Source organism: Neolamprologus brichardi, chromosome 1 (genome assembly GCF_056152115.1).
Source record: "Neolamprologus brichardi isolate AB-2024 chromosome 1, ASM5615211v1, whole genome shotgun sequence".
NCBI lineage: Eukaryota > Metazoa > Chordata > Actinopteri > Cichliformes > Cichlidae > Neolamprologus > Neolamprologus brichardi.
The window spans coordinates 15,086,586-15,106,652 of record NC_142104.1 but is presented as its reverse complement, the minus strand read 5'-3'; the positions used below and the strand labels follow the sequence as shown (position 1 = coordinate 15,106,652).

At 39.9% G+C, this 20,067-nt stretch overlaps 3 protein-coding genes across 3 annotated transcripts; 1 reads left to right on the top strand and 2 right to left on the bottom strand.

Annotated features, from left to right (window-relative positions):
• The first annotated feature begins 19 nt into the window (after positions 1-19).
• psmc3 (proteasome 26S subunit, ATPase 3) lies at positions 20-1,704 on the top strand. The gene is made up of 2 exons (XM_006779947.3): positions 20-998; positions 1,248-1,704. The coding sequence occupies exons 1-2, from the start codon at positions 54-56 to the stop codon at positions 1,584-1,586; spliced, it is 1,284 nt and encodes a 427-aa protein (XP_006780010.1). The 5' UTR covers positions 20-53; the 3' UTR covers positions 1,587-1,704.
• A 1,491-nt stretch (positions 1,705-3,195) lies between these two features.
• psmb1 (proteasome 20S subunit beta 1) lies at positions 3,196-6,572 on the bottom strand. Its single transcript, XM_006779946.3, has 6 exons — positions 6,380-6,572; positions 5,915-6,022; positions 5,651-5,732; positions 5,410-5,539; positions 4,181-4,287; positions 3,196-3,748 (listed from the first exon to the last, which is right to left on the bottom strand). Exons 1-6 carry the CDS (start codon positions 6,478-6,480, stop codon positions 3,563-3,565), a joined length of 714 nt encoding a protein of 237 aa, XP_006780009.2. The 5' UTR covers positions 6,481-6,572; the 3' UTR covers positions 3,196-3,562.
• A 1,843-nt stretch (positions 6,573-8,415) lies between these two features.
• Positions 8,416-19,848, bottom strand: phf10 (PHD finger protein 10). The gene is made up of 12 exons (XM_006779945.3): positions 19,408-19,848; positions 17,756-17,865; positions 17,337-17,467; positions 17,155-17,238; positions 16,939-17,063; positions 16,663-16,812; positions 16,034-16,143; positions 15,785-15,932; positions 15,013-15,165; positions 10,469-10,577; positions 9,763-9,951; positions 8,416-9,568 (listed from the first exon to the last, which is right to left on the bottom strand). Exons 1-12 carry the CDS (start codon positions 19,477-19,479, stop codon positions 9,471-9,473), a joined length of 1,479 nt encoding a protein of 492 aa, XP_006780008.1. The 5' UTR covers positions 19,480-19,848; the 3' UTR covers positions 8,416-9,470.
• Positions 19,849-20,067: the final 219 nt, after the last annotated feature.

Here is a 20,067-nt window from a genome sequence, read left to right as displayed (position 1 = left end):
CGGAAGCTTCTTCTTCTTCCGTCGTGTCACAGTTCACCGCAGACACAGCAAAGATGGCGTCGCTGAGTGACAAATCAGTTTGGGACGAAGTGGAGGATGGGATCGGCGAAGAAGTGTTAAAAATGTCCACAGAGGAGATAGTTCAGCGCACTCGTCTCCTCGACAGTGAGATAAAGATAATGAAGAGCGAAGTGCTGAGAGTAACCCACGAGCTTCAGGCTATGAAGGATAAAATTAAAGAAAACACGGAGAAGATAAAGGTGAACAAAACGCTGCCCTACCTGGTGTCTAACGTGATCGAGCTGCTGGATGTGGACCCCAACGACCAGGAGGAGGACGGGGCTAACGTGGACCTGGACTCCCAAAGAAAAGGAAAGTGCGCAGTTATCAAAACTTCAACCCGGCAGACCTACTTCCTGCCGGTAATCGGGCTGGTGGACGCCGAGAAGCTAAAACCGGGAGACCTTGTAGGTGTTAACAAAGACTCCTACCTGATCCTGGAGACCTTACCAACCGAGTATGACTCCAGAGTCAAGGCCATGGAGGTGGATGAGCGCCCCACAGAGCAGTACAGCGACATTGGAGGTCTGGATAAGCAGATCCAGGAGCTGGTGGAGGCGATAGTGCTGCCGATGAACCACAAGGAGAAGTTTGAAAACCTGGGCATCCAGCCCCCAAAGGGAGTCCTCATGTATGGACCCCCTGGCACCGGGAAGACCCTACTGGCCAGGGCATGTGCCGCTCAAACCAAAGCCACATTCCTGAAGCTTGCAGGTCCACAGCTGGTGCAGATGTTCATTGGAGATGGTGCCAAGCTGGTGAGAGATGCCTTCGCCCTGGCTAAAGAGAAAGCCCCATCCATCATCTTCATAGATGAGTTGGACGCCATTGGAACCAAGAGGTTTGACAGTGAGAAGGCTGGAGACAGAGAGGTGCAGAGGACCATGCTGGAGCTGCTCAACCAGCTGGATGGATTTCAGCCAAACATGCTGGTCAAGGTAAATTTGCCTGTTTACTCTTGAATACAGCAAAAGTGCACCACAATTCTGCTACCACTTCACTGTTATTTAATGTTCAATACTGATAAAACATTTTAAACTGCATCTGAGTAGATCTGAGGCACCTAAAGCGAATTTGTACAACAATTCATTAAGAAAAACGTTAAAATTTCGTCAATATCCAAACCCCCACATTAATACTTTATGATGACTGGAGTTTATTGCAATGATACTGTCTTTATTATTTAGGTGATTGCTGCCACCAACAGAGTGGACATCCTGGATCCTGCCCTGCTCCGTTCAGGTCGTCTGGACAGGAAGATCGAGTTCCCCATGCCAAACGAAGAGGCCAGGGCTCGCATCATGCAAATTCACTCTCGTAAGATGAATGTCAGCCCCGACGTCAACTATGAGGAGCTGGCCCGCTGCACCGACGACTTCAACGGCGCCCAGTGCAAAGCTGTGTGCGTGGAGGCCGGTATGATCGCGCTGCGCCGCGGAGCCACAGAGCTGAACCATGAGGATTACATGGAGGGAATCCTGGAGGTCCAAGCTAAGAAGAAAGCTAACCTTCAGTACTATGCCTGAGGACACTACCTGTGTCTGTGTATTTGTGTGTGAGAGTCTTTGATTATTATTAAAAGCTGTTAAGAAAACACATGTTATGATTTCTGATTATCTTGAGTCAATAAAATAAATAAAATGCCTCAAGTATCTTTTGTTATTTCCTCTAATAATCTTAAAAAATAATGTAAGGGTACCTGGTGCTATTTAGAAGCTGCACATCTGGAATTGCATAGTAGTCATAAATTTATTCTTAACTTAAAGCAGTAAAAGAAAGTTAAGAATAGATGGCAGGGTTCAACATACAGTTGTGGTCAAAACACACACACACTAATATTTCGTTTAATGTTCTTTAGTATAAATTCTGGGGGAATGGTAGAGTTCATTTATATTGGTTTCCGGTCAATTGACTTGGCTGTTAAGCATAGTCCAGAAATTTTCAAAAGGGTTGAGACTGGAGTTTTGGAAAGGCCATTTCAGAAGCTTAGCATTAGCCTGTTTTATCCTTTCCTGAATCCGTTTTAACACGTTTGGGATCATTGTCCAACTGTCTCCAAGTTTCAACTATTTTGCTGTTAATCTAAGGTGAAGTGGAAGAATTTGGAGGTAGTCCTTCATTATTCCAACAATTTTGTACAGTCAACCCCCGTATTCCCCGGGGTTAGGGACCACAACTCCCTATGAATATCTGAAATCCACAAATACTCAGTACCCCCTCTAAAGATGCTTATAACTACCTATTTCAATCTTTTTGGGATCTTTGTGTTTGGAATTTGCGCATCTTTTGTTGAGAAAAAAAAAATCAATTTTAATGATCCTTTGCTGTGTTTACATTAATATTCAAATTTGAAAAGTAAATTTTTTTTATCATAAAAAATATATTTAGTCAGAAAAATTACATAAAAAATCCATGAAATAATCTGCAAGTATTTTGGAGTTGCTTTCCACAGAAAAATCCATGAATACCGAACCCTGGATCGACGGGGATCGACTGTATACCATAAGTGGAAGAAAATGGATGGATCAATGAATACATGCTGACTTCACATTTTAGATTTTCTTATTTTCTTTTCCTATACACACTTGTTCTGATCACGACATGAGTCATGCTTTTAATTCGACAACCATATAGACACACACTGAGCGCTCCAACTGTTCTACAGCCACACAACCCTTTTATACATCAACCTACGATGATGATGTCATACATTTCCTTGAAATACTTTAAGTACTTAATGTGACAAGCTCAGTTTTTACAATTTGGCCCTTGTCAAAGTTGACCTAACTCCTTTTACTAGTTTCAAGCACATCAGTTTCAATAGCTGACTGTTGACTGGGTGCCTCATTTATTTTAATATTATACAGTCACATGAGATCACTTGGGTTGTACATAGCCAACAAACTAAAATGATTTTAATCCACTGATGATGTGTATGAATTATTTATGCCTAATATGCTAACCGATGGTTCTAAATGGAAAAAGCGAAACAAAACAAAACCAAACCAAAAAAAACAATTTTATTATTTAACAAGATATTGTATTAAGATACTGTTTTCATTTGTATTCTTTTGGTCATAAAAGACATGCACAGAGGTCTATCTGAGGTGGAATGTGCAATGAACAAGCAGAGCAGACTTTTAAATTCTTTACATTTATTAAGAATGTAAAAAGAATAGCAGAGAGGATCTCCTTTGAAAACATAATGAAAAATCATAACAGAGGCAGGGTCTAGGTATGGGCGAGTGAAGAACTTACTTCTCAGAATAGGAGTGCTGATCCAGGATCAGCCTGCCAGACCACATAAAAGAGCATGTGAACAGGAGAACTGGAGTATCTGGGAAACGGTGGGAAGGAAACTAGCTCCCCAGTTAGCCACTAAGGTGGCTACTTGAATCAACACTCCTGTTTTGAGAAACCTGACGTAAAGGTGCCAAAGCCATAAAATGAATGTGCACCAAACAGAAAAACTAGAGGCAGATGGAAACAATACATTTCCTCCTCAGTCTTTCCTCAGAGGTATATTCTCCTCATTAATGCCCTCCTTAGTGATGACACAGATCCGAAGAGCATCTCCGGTGTAGACGTCTCTCTCTGCGGCTGAGATGAAGACGTCTTTGACCAGCTGAACTGCCTTATCCTTAGTCAGAGGAACATGCTCGACACCCTCCATGTTCTTGAAACCAATCTGTGGAGAGAGAGAGAAGACCGAGTCCTGTATTTGTCTGTTCTCAGTAAAATTTGTTTAGTTGATTCTTTGTTTAGAAAGGACCCAAGCACAAAAAAAAATCTTGAGCGAGCGAGCGAGAGAGAGAGAGAAACGGGTCCACCCTTACCATCCACCAGGTCACCAGCACCCTGTTTAGAGTTAAGTTCAGGTTTGCCTTTATACAGAATTTTTATTTTTTCCATATGGCATACCTCAATGCAGGTCTTATAACAGAATAACTGGAAGGTCGGGATTCTGAAACGTAATATGTGGCTACGAAGTGGTTTGTCATAACCTGGTGGATGCTGGGAGGCTAAATAAGCTTAAAAATACACACCCAAGATACAAGCACGTGAATATAGTAATGTTAATATGGAAACATCAGGTTAGTACACGCGCGTTTTAAAAAACCTGGTTATCTAGTAGTGGCTGTAGCATGGCGCTGGCTGATCCTCCGGCCTTGTAGGTGTCTCTCTGGTAGGAACCCACTGGGTCAAAGCTGTACACTGCTCCCTTACCTGTATTACAATTACACAATATTACAAACAGAAACAGGCTTTTACATACAGTAACACAGTAAAATCTTGATAGTTTTAAACATAACACAAACTAACACAAGAATAACATTAAAAATAACACCTCAAGCACCCAGCACTACACTACACATGAATTATTTTATTTTTTGTAGACTGTCACCTCTTTGGGATCACGGTCAATTTTTTTTTTTTTTTTGGGGGGGGGGGGGGGGGGGGGGGTTGCCCATTTGTTCTTATTATTTTGTGCATGTTGTCATTAGATTAGAGTGGTGGATTACAGAGAATAATAATAAGGATGTTAAATATGAACACTACAGTAAGTAAACCTTAAAGATTTGGTTAAAAAGTGTGATCAGATCAAAACCTCCCTCCTTCTTTGTCTATCCTGCAAGACATTTTCATTTATCAGCTTAACTGAGAGAGTAAAAACTTATGTAACTGTATCCTGTACCTTTTACCCAGTTCATTAGCACAAATTCAGAGTTCAACACATGCTGTTAAAATCCAGTAAGCCTGCCAAACAGTGGACTGCTCCAAAAATGCCTTTAGAATAAAAGTATGTTGTTTTCTCTGTGATCTTTCCTGACATTTTTACCGGACTAAAAATTCTGAGTGTTAGACTATGAGCCAGGTAAGTTCACACACAAGTGGATGAAGGCTCCCAAGTTCTTGTTCTTGTAACCCATCTTTCATGGCTATGTATGCTAAGAGAGGTCTGATATCCAACCGACTTGATATCTATAATAATTGCTTTTTAAAAAAGAAAAAAAAAAAAAATATATATATATATATATATATATATATATATATATATATATATATATATATATATATATATATATAGACATTACAGTGGAAATAGCTTGTCCACTCAAGCTTTAGCTAGATTATTTTACTGTGTTAATAAAAGTTGTTTAATGAAGTCTCTTGCCAACTTTTAGTTTGTTTCCCAAAGTTGTTATACAAACTAATGTAGTCTCACAAACTTTATTCACTTAAATTTGTCTTCTGCACAAAAAATAATCTATAACCACAGCAAGAAAAAAAGATCTGCAGCCCAAACACAGTTTAAAAAAATGTAGTCATCATAATATCAGCACCCACCCTCTTCATCCAATCCTCCAATGATGTTGTAGACGTAGTAAGGAAAGAATCTTCTGCTGTACAGGATGGTGGACAACATGGCTGCAATGGCTCCGCTTGTCATAGTCTTGTTGTTCGAGTGTTTGTACATCTGAAAGGAAAGAAAGCATTAGAACAGCTGTGTTTTAGCACGACGTGGGTGTGGATGACAGCCTGTTATATTATCCATCATGCAATGTGAAGTCTTTCTGCAACACTTCACCTTTAGTCTGGCATCAATTATTTTTGTCAGAGTCAGGCAGTCGCCATGGAAACCGCTGCAGCCAAGTACAGTTGTGTCTGTCCTGTAAGAGGATAACATTCTTATCAATATATTATTTATCTGGTAGCTTTATCCCAGAAAACAACAGCTCCTTTGTGGCACAAAAAAGAAAAAAAAATACACACTATTAAAGGCCTCACAGGGCTCTACCCATAATTCATAACCTTTCCCAGTAGCTTCACAGAGAGATGACAGTGCACTTACAGCTTATAGCATTTTGGGGAGTCCCGGCTGTGGATTGAGTAGCCTTCACTCAGCCTGGTGTCTGAGGCTACAATGGCAAAGTCTTCTCCGGCAACAGCCAGTACAGTTCTGAGGAAATACACCACAGAGGTCAGCCTGTTCACCTCACAAGAGCGGAAAAAAGTCTGCTGCACCAGGAAACTGCTAATGGCAGCTACAGGCTACTGATCCGAAACTGAAACTGTAGGTTTAACTCATCTCTAACAAAAGTCTCTGGCTCATAATATAACTTTTTTCCACTAAGGTTAGATAAATATATAGGTATACAGTTATATCGCAGACAGGATCAGAAACGTTTCATTAACTCAACAACTGCTTTGTTGACAATTCATTTTCGGAGCGGGTTAGCTTGAGTCCAATGTAATAGGATGTAAACGTTAGCAAAGAAGCAAGCTAACTACACAGGAATTGAAAATAAGCTCTCACCCTCCGTTGTAGGCGTATGGAGAGAACTTGTGCTCTACTGGACCAGTATAGTGATAATCTTTCATCTTCCCAGGATCCCCGAAATGCTGAGAAGAAAGCATATTTGAAGGAAAAAGCCGACGGTGCTGAAGCTTCTTTCAGATAAACTCGCTGTATCACTGCAATATGGCAGCCTCTTCTTTTACGGTCGTCACAACCGAGTCTTTAAAGCGCCTCCGTGTAACAGCGCCTCCACAGGCCGCTCGAAGTAATGCACACCACACGTTTAATGCGTTCACTAGCCCAGCGGTCCCCAACCCCCCCGCCTCGGACCGGTACCTGTCCGTGAGTCGTTTGGTACCGGGCCGCGAGAGTCGAGGATCAGGCGTGAAATGTATAGTTTTCAGGGTTTTTATCGGTTTTCAGCGTTACTTTGTTATCATTTTTATCTTTTACTCGGTTTTCCTTGGTCTTTTCATGTGTGTTATGAATAAATTTTCTTTTTTTCGGTACCGGTACTAGTTTTATTTTGTTGTATTTATCCGCGACACCTTAAAGGCCGGTCCATGAAAATATTGTCGGGCATAAACCGGTCCGTGGCGCAAAAAAGGTTGGGGACCGCTGCACTAGCCGAAAAAAATATCTCCGAAATTGAAGAAAGAAAGATAAATTGTAATCGAAAGATTAAATTTGCTCCGTTTTTTTTCTGAAATAACATACTTTAGAATCCTAAGAATCTCAATTGACTTGAAGCGCAATTTTTTGAGCAATTACACGGTTTTAGTTTATTTTAAGCTTGAAATACTGGGGATACTGGCTTCTTGGAACTTTTGTGCATCACTTGCATATTAATGTAAAGAAACAGGAAGAAATGAATAAGAATCTAAAATCAGTTGGAGATTTGACCCATATTAATATACATGGTAATGCCATTAGACAGCTTCTAATGTACAAATACTTAGGGGTGCAAATTCATAATGCACTTACCTGGAACATACATGTGAAAAGCGTATGTGTCAGAGTTCATCAGCAGCTTCATTTTCACTGGAGACTGAGGTTTTGCGGTATGCTGCAACACTGTGTCAATTTTTTATAGAACTACTACAAAGTTTGTCTTAAATTTATGGCATCAGCAACTGGTTTGGAAATTTACCACTCAAGATCAAATTTTAATTTGATTAAAACGGCAGGAGAAAAAAAAAATCACAGCAAGAACACTCCTCAGCCACCAAGATATTTTTGTACAGTCTGCTGTTGAGCAGGCTACCAGGATTTTATCCGACCCCTCACAAGTCCTGTTCTAAGAGTTGATGAACTCTGGCAGAAGGAACCGTGTCTCCAGTGTAAATATAACTGTTGTAAACATTATTTGTTCCACTGTCAATTAAACTGGTAAATGAGCAGGTCATGAGTGAATGACAGGGAAGTGTCGAGGTTTTTGAAGTTAGTTGTTTTTCAATTATCACCTATTCTTAAGTGTGTGTGTGACTTTTTAGTGCAGCAGTTGCCTGATCCAGGATGATTTTCTCTTATGGGAGAGTTAAAAAAAAAAAAAGTTATCCTGTATGGTGCTGTGGCAGGCCACTTTCTCCAACATGGCTCAGTGGCTGAATCAGATTACTTCAGCCTCATCACACTGCTGAACTGCTGTGAGCATGCGTCTCAAATTTATAGTTTCTGCACAAAATACCTAAATTAAAATCACGCTTAGCGATAAAAGCACACCTGTTGGTACATACTGAAACTTTTATTAGTAATATATGAACTATGGATGTATTTCTCTATAAATAATGCAATGTACACAATGTAACCTTACAGTATTAACTAAATTGCCATCTGTCTAGTGGTAAAGCCGTTTGGCTCTGATATTTAAGAGATAAAATAATGCAATGCTGAACTGAGAGAGTTTTTTCTGCTCAGCCTGTGAAAAAGATAAATGGAAAGGTAAAGCAGGAGGACACATGACTGACAGGGGCTCCCTTTAACATCATAAAATACGGATAGAAAAAAAGACAAACTGTTCTTTTTTTTTTTAAAAAAAAGCTTTTATTTAAAACAAAAAAACAAAAAACACATTTAACTTCAATAACCAAAGCATTATATTCAACAACAAATATCCCATTAACAACCTGCTTATTGCAGGACAGCAGAAAAACATTTTAAGTTGATTGCAGAAACATCAATTAACCATCGAGGTGATGGACGCTAAATTCAGTGTAATCACAATTCAATGTAATTACGAGTGGTTCCATTTTTCTGAGACTTTGTTTTGTTAATAAAGACTCACTCCCAAAACTTGAAAACTCCTGCAGCTATGAGGTCTGACAGCCAGTGTCTTTTACATAAGCACCATGTCATTATTCACTTGAATAAGATTTTACTGGCCCGCATCTGTGAATCACACATTATCAACATACAAACTGTAATTCAAAAGATATTAAAAAAAACAAAAAAAAAGACAAAGACAGAATTTTGAGAGAAAAAAAGACCAGCTGTTTCAGTAGTAAAACAATCAAAAGCACCATTTTTCTTTAACTGAAACAATTTCCCAGAAAACAAGTTATCACTGCAGCAACATGACGAGGCACAAACTGCACGATTTAACAATGAACAGGCGACACTGTTAGTGGTTTGGTCAAAGGATTCAGTGCAGCAAATCTGGATGGATCCGAGTTCCAGTTTAGCTTCTACATTATTTATGTATGTGGAGGTCATTCTCCCGAGCTGCTCTGTTGAGGGTAATCCCTAATGTGACACATACATAAGTTAATAAAACCGTAATGCACTGATCTTGTTTATTGGTGGGAATTAATTATGTTTTAAATTATAGGCCTGCAGCAGAAAAGTCTTAGTCTGTATATTAAAGACACACCAAACAGCAACAGCAGGTTGAACATTCAGTTTGGATTTTTTAATATTTGGAAGGAAGCTTCGCTAATGTGTTTGCTTTTTTTTTTCTTTTTAAATGGATCACAAACTGTGCATTTATCTTTTTCTGTCAAAGCTGTTTGGCCAAACACTTATCTGTCATTTTCCAGTTCCACAGCGTCTAATGGCAGTGCATGTGTCTAGAATGTGAAAACAGGATTGTTATGATTAATGGAACCGCTGATCATTTCTGAGCTGACTTGTTCTTTTTGGGTGTTTTAGCTCCTCCTTTCTTCTTGGGCGTGGTGAAATTTTTGTCGCAAACTTCACATATCCAAAGACCTGAGGAGACAGAGAGAATTAATCAAAAACATGAAAAAAACTACACTCAGCTCAAGACGTGAACTTCCGTTGCAAACTTAAAAACCTGGGATTAAACCTGAAGGTTACTTGGCTAAACCCCAAATCGTGTTTCGCAGTACAAGCCTCAGGTATTTGTTGGTCTAAAAATCGCCTTTGTATGTCCATCTACTCACCTGTAGGTATGGAATCCATGCCCACGCAGAAGGTGTGATATCCTCGGTCGCACATGTCGCAGAACATCATCTCGTCCTCGTGGTGGGGCTGCTGGCACACGGTGCAGGTCTTACACTCCATGCACTGCCAGCGGTACGTCTGGATCATGCTCACCAGCTCCTCGCTCATGTCCAAGCAGGATGGGTGGCCTGAAGTTCACGGACATGCGCAAAGAAGCAGAAGAGCCGGAGAGACACGCACGAACCCAGATAAATACATGACACATGGAAAAGACAGGCAAAATACCGCCCTGATATTTTACTGACCCCAGTAAGGCATTTATCCACCGACATACTAAAGTCCATCATCTAAAACAGTAATATTTGTGACATTAGAACATTTTCAGGTATACTAAATAAGATGCTGAATGTTTCTACCAATGAAACAGCCTTCATCCGAATACCTGCTAATTCCATTGACAGATGGCTTTGAACCACACAAGCTCTCTTACATACAGTATCATAAACAGTACAAATACTTTAAATCATGCTTACACACAGGTATATAAAGTTAGCCAGCTGTTTAACACTTAACTAAAGGTTTCCTTTGACTAAATATGGAGGTGGCCTAATACATGTTAACTGCTGATGACTAACTAGACAATTTGTAGCAAAGTACAAACAGATGTGATTAAACTTCCCTCTGGAGTTGAGTGTGTGAACTTACCGCTGTTTTCACACTCGGAGCAGTGAATGAGAGCCTCTGGCTTGCCTTTCTTGTTGGCCTCTTTACCCTTCTGGCAAATGCCACATATATCACTGGGAATGACCTTAGGCTGCAAGGGCAGAATAATGCTATAAAAATCACACACGAGCATCCTGCAGTCATGGGTGTAATTAGAAACAAAACTTTCAATATTTGGTGTCAAAGCTGCATTTAAGGTTTTGGTGAACATAGATTTTATTATGTTTCTTATTTAACTATAAATGTGATCTTTAAATAAAAGTGACCCCAAGATGGCCCTAAAATATCATCTGATCAATCAGCTGCAGCACCACACAAAGTTACCCTTTATGATGTTAAAATGTTCAATAAATTTGAAAAACATTTATACACTCTGACTAATGAATGCTTTGACCCTAACATAACTTCTGTCCTCCCCACAAGTGTGCAAACTCTCTCATGATGACTTATGAATGTGGAAATATGAAGTGCCTGGCTCATTCCATAGAAAATCAGTGAGTGACTCCCACCTGACCCCTGAGAATCACCTGATTTTTAATGTAGGAACTTCTAGTAACTTTAGCATATCTATTGACACCATGCAAACTATAAAAAATACTGGTGGCTGGCAGTGCTACCCATCAGCCTCCTAGAAGATTTGAGAATCCTATTTGATCTTGTTTTCGAGTTACCGTGTTCACAAAGTTGTTTGTCCGTGACCCCAGCCCGCCCACCAGGGTGACAACAATACCCCCAGCCTTTCAGAGTGAGGGGTAAAAACTCCCCGAACTACAGGCTTTGGACATACACAGGAGTGGGTTAAAAGGGTTTTAGTCAGTTGTCAAAATGTAAGCAAATATGGGACCTTTCATATGTTGTAACTTGTTTAGATAAAGTTGACCCCAAAATGCACTTTTTAAAGTTTTTCTCCAGTGTACTATTAGACATCAAATCAAGCATCCAGGGTACTAATGCTTGTTTCTGTTACTTTTTACTCTACATCACAGACAGGCTGAAACTGACATCCCATTATATTATAAGCTTTAGATTTTGACCCCTGTAGTGTTATATTGATTGGGTTGCAGTTCTGAAAAAATCTTAAAGGTCGTTTGAACTCCTGTGGATATCTACATAACAATGTACTTTCTGAGGGCATGTAACTGACAGTTTTCACAGTATGAGGATAAAGTTCACCTGACCTTATTAGATATGCTTAAGTTATTGTATAAATACAAACAAACAAACAAACATCAAACCAGCCAATTCTGGGGAGTCAGGTCTTTTCCTGAACTGACTGATTTTACATGGCACGACCATCCTGTGAATTTACCGTCTAGTTCAAAAGATAGCAGAGAGTAAAGAAACAGAAAAAGCAGAAAAAAAGTGGCCCGGGGACATTTAAGTTCAGACATCACACAAACGGACAACCATTTAAAACTTATGAATCTTGATGTAACTGTACAGGAAGCTGAAGAAATAAACATCTGAGGAAAGAGCCACAGCTCTAAAAACTAAAAGTTGAGTAAAAGTCAACTCAGCAAGTATCTAAAGAGGATGAAATGCTTATAAAGATGAACTGAGCTAATGGAAACATCCCATTAATCACATGTAGCCCTTTATTACTATTATTATATTTATTTATCCTTATAAATTTATAGCATTATGTCCAATTACTTCAAATGCCTGAAGATACAGCGTGACATCCATCATTAAAAATATCCCCTGACAGATTAGATTCGATTAGACTATACAAAAGGCGTGGCTTACTAATGGTGGAAATCAAAAACTAGAAACAGAGCAGAGAAGAAAACTAAGAGCAAAACAGCAGCAGGAGAAGGAAACGAGAAAAAACTAAGAGTAGTCTCCTGAACTGAGCCCCACTGATTATGTGTTTGGTCTGGCTGGATTACTGATGTCACCAGTAACATTTATACTGCTATTTAAAATGGACTCTTTAAACGTATTTATTGATTGTAGATAAGTCATGCCTGCATTTTGCTTAGGCGGGAAATCTGGGTGGAAACTTACGACACAAAAGGAAACCCCTCTTACCCCTACGCCGTAACTTTAATATTAAGTCATCTGCCTGACAGGTAGTTACATTTCCCAGGAGGTCGGGTTACGTCAGGTTACGTAGAAGATTACAGCGTGGAGTTAAGAGGGGTTTCTGGTTACGTCATATGTTACGGTGAAGCATAATTTTTTAACTTTCACACAGCAAAAATGAATAAGAGCAATCATGACACTTAATCTACTTTCGTGTCATGTGTCGTGTCTCTCGTTTTTTATTGCATTATAACTGCTGGATTCACTGTTAATACAATCTACTGATTGATTGTTATGTTAATGTAATTAATGCCAATACAAGTGAACCAACACAGCAGTGCCTTACATGTACCTTGATGTGCAGGCACATTTTTAATCCCAATCTCAAAAGAGTTTTTTTTTTTTTTTTTTTAGCTCAAGAGTTAATTTTTTTCCTGGTTAAATAATGGTTAATAATAATAATTTACTATCATCCTTATTAACCTGTTGACTCTGACTGACTGGCTTGCAGAAAGTCACCTGCATGCATAAGAAGCCAGAGAAGGGAAGGCATGGGGCTCGACTCGCACTATTAATTATTAGTTTGGTTTGGATTTATAGGCAGTCTTGTTTTTAATGTTAGTTTTATCATTTTTGTTTATTAAATGAGGAGAAATACTGAATCTAACTATTGTGGGGTTGGTTTGCATTGTTACTCTTTCGTTTGCTTTTGCCAAGGCTCCAGTCTCACTTATTTGTGTTTGTTTGCATCTTTAAAATGCTTAAAATGCAGCAGTGTAGTGCGTCACATATTTTAGGTTCCTCTGAGCCACGTATTTAAGGACTGAAACAACGTGTAAGCTACCGAAAGGCTCTAGAGCCAAAGCTTCAGTAGGATTTTTCTCTTTTACTCACTACACTTACTTTGTTTATATTACGCTAAATATTAAACGTGCAAAACCTGAACAAAAGTCTGCTGTAGAGCCAGGTATTCAACAATCTAATTCCATCTTTGGTGTTCATAATTAGCTTTTATTTGTGAGTTGCTTATAAAACAGCTTTCAAGTGAAGTCACCATTAAGCACTGCATGTCCAGTAGATGGTAGCCAAACCAGAGCGAAGTAACGTTAATCAGCTAGCAGCCTTTCACATGTGGTGACATTTGAAAAACAGTAACAGTCATTAAAAAAAAAATCACTCAAACTTTTCATCCACTGGGGAAAAAAAATAAATTTTTCATCACTTAACAGGAAGCAGGCATATTTTTGCTTAACAAAATGATAGGTCATACTATATATCATATACTTTTATTAGCTGACTACCTCTAGTTGATTCTGGCTACCAACATGCCATGCCACATTTGGAGGCTCTTATGCAGAAAGTTGTAATGATAAAAATGTCAATTAAAGCAAACTTTAAAAAACAAACAAACACTGAAAGTCTTAACAGGTCTTACACTATCAAAAGGACCATGCCCACACCACAAAGCTGAGCTGAACTCAACTGGACATACCCAGGTCCATTTTAACATCTGAATAGTCCTATAAAGTTGGATTGGAAAACTACAGACAAATGGAAAGTGCACAATGAGCTGTGGGGAAGCAAAGTGGTGCATTTGCATCAAGTTCAAAGACTTTTAGTTTAAAATGAGGATATTCCACAACTGTGTGTCATTTTACTTCTAGCTCAGCTCAGCGACAGTGTGAATAAGGTCAGCAAGGCCTCGTCACGCCATGATGACATCACAGGGGCGGGTAATGCCCTTGTCAAAACAGCTGTCTGATACTTATTAACAGTACATCACAGAGTGTATAAACAAAGTATGTTACTTTACCGATACACACTTAAAACAGTAGGGTTAAGTGCCTTCTAGACATAAGGAGATAAATGTTAAAATTCTTTAGTGTTAACATTAACTACTTTTTAAAAGCAACTACAAACTGTATGTGGTTTATATTTTCTATATTAGATTAACAAAATCATTTTATCATTTTTGACCAAAAAGGAAGAAACTAGCAGCCAAAAACATCCACTTACTTGTCTTGGAAGTATTTTTTCTGACAAGTGAGGACAGACAAGAGGTATACTGAAGACGATCAAAAAGCAAAACTTTGTCTTCACCAAAAAAACATAAAATCATCAAAAAAGTGAAAGTGCGGTGAAAGAAACGTGAACTGTTCCTTTAAAAGTTCTTATTGCTCACAGTCTTGTACAAAGAGGAACAAAAAAAAGGGGGGGGGGAGGGGGGGGGGGGAGAGAAGCCACGTGGCAATCCTAAAAACAACAACAACAAAAAACCTGAAGATGGGACTCCCATTGTGTGTTTGTGTGTGTGTTTGTGTGTCTGTGTGGACCAGGCTGTCCCAGCTGAAAAACTGACAAACTGTAGAAGTTGGAGAAAAAAGTGAAGAAAGCTAGGGAGGGGATGGAGTAAGGGAGTGGTAGTAGTAGAAAGAGGAGGAGGGGGTAGAAAAGTGCTGCTGCTGTTGTTGGAGAAGAGTTCAGGTGGTTTTGTCCTCTACCTTGTACCCTGCGGTGGCTTTCTGGGACGCAGAGTGACGCTGGCTGCCGTCTTTTCCCGTTGTTGATGTCCTATCTTTGGCCTTGGACTTGTGGCTCTGTCTCCCCACGCCCTCCTGGCTCTCCACATCAGATGTGTTGCCAGAAGAACTGTCCTATAGATTAAAAGAATTAAACAGGTGGAGGATCAGTGAAGGACAAATGATATAGCACTGCTGTGCGAGAGAGCATATCCATGACGAGGTAACTGTGATGGAGGTTAGTGACTTTGACATGAGACCTAGGATCAGTCGCACAGTTGGGCATTTCAGACTTCAGTGTGTTACCAAACTGTAATGTGGATCCATTGCTTCACTTTCCTTGCACTGTTTGTATTAAAAAGCTTAGAAAGGTTTAACTTCTCCCTTCTTAGCCAATCAAATCACTCTGTGAAAATACCCAACAGAGCGAGGTAAAATGAAGAGTGAGTAATCACATGCAAACATGAGTAAGAGGCAACTAGATTGGCTCATTTATGACTAATGAAAGCTTGGGTAGTTTGCCTTGTGATTAATCAAAATATTCATGGACAGCAGTGACACCTACAATAGAAGTCACTCTTTGTTTTAGTTAACTTTTTGGTTAAAGTAGCATCCAATTACTCTACACTTCTGGTTTTCTTTTTGTGAATATCTGGTTAAATAGAAAATCTATACAATAAACTAAACCTCTTTCATCGGATTAATATTACTCACATAACAAATTCATATAGCTGTGCACAAAATACTGTCTTACAGATGAGTTCTTGATCTTCTTGTCATCCTTGCCATCCTCAGCGTCGTCAGAGTCAGGCTCTGAGTCCGGCGCAGGAAGCTCTGGATCCAGTGGAGGTTCGAACAGAGCTGTGTTCAGCGGCAAGTACCGCAGCTCATTGGGAGAGTATCTGTCATACATCAAAATAACAGAGGATCAGGGCGAAACCTTTGATACATTGCACCGAACAGTAATTAGAAGTGAAAGTACTTATTTTAGTGGGTGCCATACTTTTTGTAATAGTCTTGGAACTGTCCTGGTATAAGAGCCACAGGGTAGGGCCCTGTCCTGGTTAGCTCTGGAGCCAGCACCTTAAACCTGCCCTGGGGCACCTGGATGATCTGGGACAACAAAACACAACACATATAAGATATTAAAAAAAAAAAACCCTCAACTACAAAAAAGACAGTTTGTTGTGGCATTCATAAGCCTCTAATCAGCTATAACCACATATACAATTATATCATTCAATTTTACTTTTTTGACACCTGTGCACCATCTAACAAATTTTGATCTAACCAATGTGAATATATCAGTGTATCACGAGTCATTTTAAACTACATACTGCCATACATGGATTTTCTCTTTATAGAGAAACATCACAGAGAAAGCAGTAATGATGTTTTAAGAGAAAAACCTGCACTGCTAGGGCATAAAACTGGAGAATTTCCAGTTGAAGTAAGTGAAACAAAAGCCTCCAAAGAGGAAGGCAAAAAAAGCTTTGCAAGCCGTTTTTGGTTTTGGGAGACAGACATCCGCTCTGCTTTCTTTTTTTGATAAATGCCTTAAATTTAAATTAAGTCATCTATTGGGCTATTACTAAAACACTGAAAGAAACAACAAGTTCAGTTTGGATTTACATGTGTCTGGAGGTCAAAGTAAGCTCTCCTCTCTTCCATGCGCTCCCTGTTGAAGTTACTGTTGAACTCGGCAGCTTTTTTTGCTGCCTTCTTTATGTACTCTGGGACTTTGCTGGCCTCCACCTTCTGAGGGTTCTGCTGTTGCATTTGCTATGAAAGAATAAAGAATGTTAGAAATATATTTGGAGATGTATGCAGAAGATTTTCATTACACTTTAGATGAAAACAATGTGGCCCTACTTCTACAGGATCTTTTTTTGTTGCTTGTGAACTTACGGAGTACTCTTTTGCTATTCTCTGTCGCTCCCTCTCCTGCAGTATGACAGAATACTCTGAATGTTTAGTGGGATATTCCTTTATCATCAGATCGATCACCTCATCACTCCTCAGAGCTGTCAAACCTGAAGAACAGGAAAGAAAAGGAAAGATGTTACCTTCTGATATCACAACTGGAACAGCAGTCGAGTCTGAGTTTGAAGGACTGGTTTCTACCCAGAGTGCATTGTGTCTCAGTGATGACATTCTGTTCACGAAGGTAGAGCTTCTCTTTGTGGGACAAGTCTCTCCTCTCCATATCTAAAAAGAAACAGAAAAGCACAAACCAACAACACCAGTTAATAGAGTAACTCTTTACAACAAAAAACTGGTAAACACAAAAAAATCTCACTTCTTACCAGGATACTTCCTCTTGAACGACGTGACTCCCAGATACTCGCTGACCTGCTCCTGCAGCATATAGTACTCTCCTGTATCGTCTGGTGGCCATTTGTATTCCGTCAGGTTTTCTGCTGGGAAATACGTCGGACTGGAAAGGAAGGTTGGAGGGACAACAGAGTTTGATGATTGGACAAGATTTTGTGAGATTAATCTTTGCTGATATAGATAAGAAAGCCATTGGAAGAACTAAATAGACATCAATACTGACAGTTACAGCTTTTAGGGTTTATCATATGCAAGTATATTTTGGGGATATATATTAAAATAAAAAGAATGTGACATATGGTAACAACAGATTTTCTGTCCTACTTGGTTGTCAAGAATGCTTGAAAATTATGCCAGTGGATGTTTCTTGCCGAATGCCAAACCAGCTTACCCAAGATCTTGACTTGAGGTATCACAGCTTCGAGAGCTGTCCCCTGAACCCATTCTCCTTCTCTTGGGAGGTTGGCTGCCATCATTGGACACTTCTTCTATGACATCCTCCTACAGAGGAAAAGAAAAATCAGAATTAATTTTTAACATTACATAATGTGACGTTTGAAAACTCCTGAGCATGAAGTATATCCACAAAGCTTTTAAGAGCTTTCTGATTTTGTACTGGACACTTTTATGACACAGAAATGAATAGAGCCCAAATTCATTTTTGCTTGGTAAACCTGAACCCTAGGACTCATAATTGCAGGATTCGTCTTCCTGTTGCTACAACAAATTTTAACATGTGATTCTGCAAGTGGGGGGCCCATCTGACCCACTTGGTTCCTGACAGAGTTTCCATTCTATCATCGCTTAAGACCAATTTGCCTTGAGAGACCCCACTAGAGGCTCCCAGGATCACTTGGTTGACACCATGTTAATGTGACAATTCATGGAGGGACTACGACACCTCCTAGATGAGTTGTTTCATATTCTATGACAGGGGTCCCCAATCCCAGTCCACGAGAGCTGGTGTCCCTGCAGGTTTTAGATGTGTCCTTGATCCACCACAGCTGATTTAAATGGATAAATAATCGTCTTGAAGATCTCCAGAGGCCTGGTAATGAACTAATCATGTGATTCAGGTGTGTTGACCCAGGGCGAGATTTAAAACCTGCAGGGACACCGGCCCTCGTGGACTGGGATTGAGGACCCCTGTTCTAAGATAAGACCCAGGATGTGCTGGAAAGATTACTTCTCTCAGCTGGCCTGGTAACAGCTTAGTATCCCACCAAGAAAAGATAGAAGAGGGGGCCAGGGAGAGAGAGGTCTGGGCATCTCTCCTCAGCCAGCTATATCCACAAATCAGGCCCAATTAATGACTGAGCAGTGCATACTTTTACTTTAAATGAATCACAGAGTGTATTTAAACTGAGTGTGATTTTCTGTACATGCTCCACAGGCATGAGATAAAAATCACACACAGTGCACACTACTGCTATTTTAGACATGATAGCATTTCCCGGCCTGATGAAAACTTTTTAAACAACTGCAAAAGTTAACATTCAGAGTTTTAGCCAGTTTAATACAGAGGGTTCATTTTGAAAAACACAAAAAAATGATTTCAGATAAGGATATTTCCCCTCTTACATCAACACGAAGCTTTATTCAATATTATTGACGGTGAGATTATAGAGTTAGATTATAATTACTTTTTATGCTAAATACAGACCAAAACAAATGTATGAGTTTACACGCCAGAGCTGGCTGACAGAAGGAGCACAAATTGTCAAATCACTTATAATATTACGACATTAAACGTCGCGTTTTTACTTAGATCATTCAAAACGTACACAGACCAGATCACTGCAGATACATAAAACGAGGAAATTCAAACCGAACGAGCTAACTAACCAATTACTACACAGCTGAAAACAAAGGAGGGACGCTAATGTGGCTACTGATCATCAATCATGGACTAAAGTGTCCCATACATGGCCAGTTAGCTATTAGCTCAGGCTATAGCCGTGCAGAGCCGAGGGAACTGAGCTAACAGTGACTCGTGTTTTTCTTATTAGTATTATTAATATTGTTATGGCGTACAAATGTCACCTTTATGGATTGTGCTCCAGGGGTAGCGGGGTTGCTATCGCAGGGCGGCCTGACGGGGAGCACAGCAGCCATATTTTTTGCTAAATGATTTCTGCAGCTAGGCTAGCATACTAGCTCGTTACTTCTTCGTTGGTGAAGTGTCGCGGCTGTTGGCGAGCGTTGAAACATGGCCGACACCTGCTGGATTAAACGGGTGACTTCAGGACAGGACTGGGACTGTGTGGTAGAATCTCGATTTATCTTAATTATTATAGACAGTTAAAGTGAATTCATGGTCGTTACAGGCTGCATAAATTAAAACTACGTTTGATGAGAAGTTTGAACAAGTTTGAGTTATATTAACCCTTACATGCTGTTCACGTGTCATGCTTTGACAACGTGGTTTAGGCCAGTTTTGACATAGGCCAAGAATTCCCTCATAAAAAGTGCCTACAACGAATTTTAATCCACACAATAGGCGACATGGGCGGTTGCCCAGGGCAACATCGTGATGGGGGCGGCATCACGGGCATCGGCAAAAAAAACGTTACTCGTCGTACCCATGCTTCCCCGACATCATGCCAGCGCATTTTGGGGATGGCATAGGGACCGATCGGTGCTCTTACGGCCATTTGCTGGGATTAAGGGGCGCCCTCCGTTTGCGACTGCTGCTTGCGGCGG

Bases quoted from the DNA above. Each gene is read 5' to 3' on its own strand.
- psmc3 (XM_006779947.3), top strand. From the start codon at position 54: ATGGCGTCGCTGAGTGACAAATCAGTTTGGGACGAAGTGGAGGATGGG. The intron at 999-1,247 runs GTAAATTTGCCT...TTTATTATTTAG, and splicing joins AGCCAAACATGCTGGTCAAG to GTGATTGCTGCCACCAACAG.
- psmb1 (XM_006779946.3), bottom strand. From the start codon at position 6,480: ATGCTTTCTTCTCAGCATTTCGGGGATCCTGGGAAGATGAAAGATTAT. The intron at 5,733-5,914 runs GTAAGTGCACTG...ATCCTCTTACAG, and splicing joins TCCCCAAAATGCTATAAGCT to GACAGACACAACTGTACTTG. The intron at 5,540-5,650 runs GTGAAGTGTTGC...CTTTCCTTTCAG, and splicing joins TAATTGATGCCAGACTAAAG to ATGTACAAACACTCGAACAA.
- phf10 (XM_006779945.3), bottom strand. From the start codon at position 19,479: ATGGCTGCTGTGCTCCCCGTCAGGCCGCCCTGCGATAGCAACCCCGCT. The intron at 17,866-19,407 runs GTGACATTTGTA...TTTCCTCTGTAG, and splicing joins CTGGAGCACAATCCATAAAG to GAGGATGTCATAGAAGAAGT. The intron at 9,952-10,468 runs GTAAGTTCACAC...CGTGAACTTCAG, and splicing joins CTCCGAGTGTGAAAACAGCG to GCCACCCATCCTGCTTGGAC.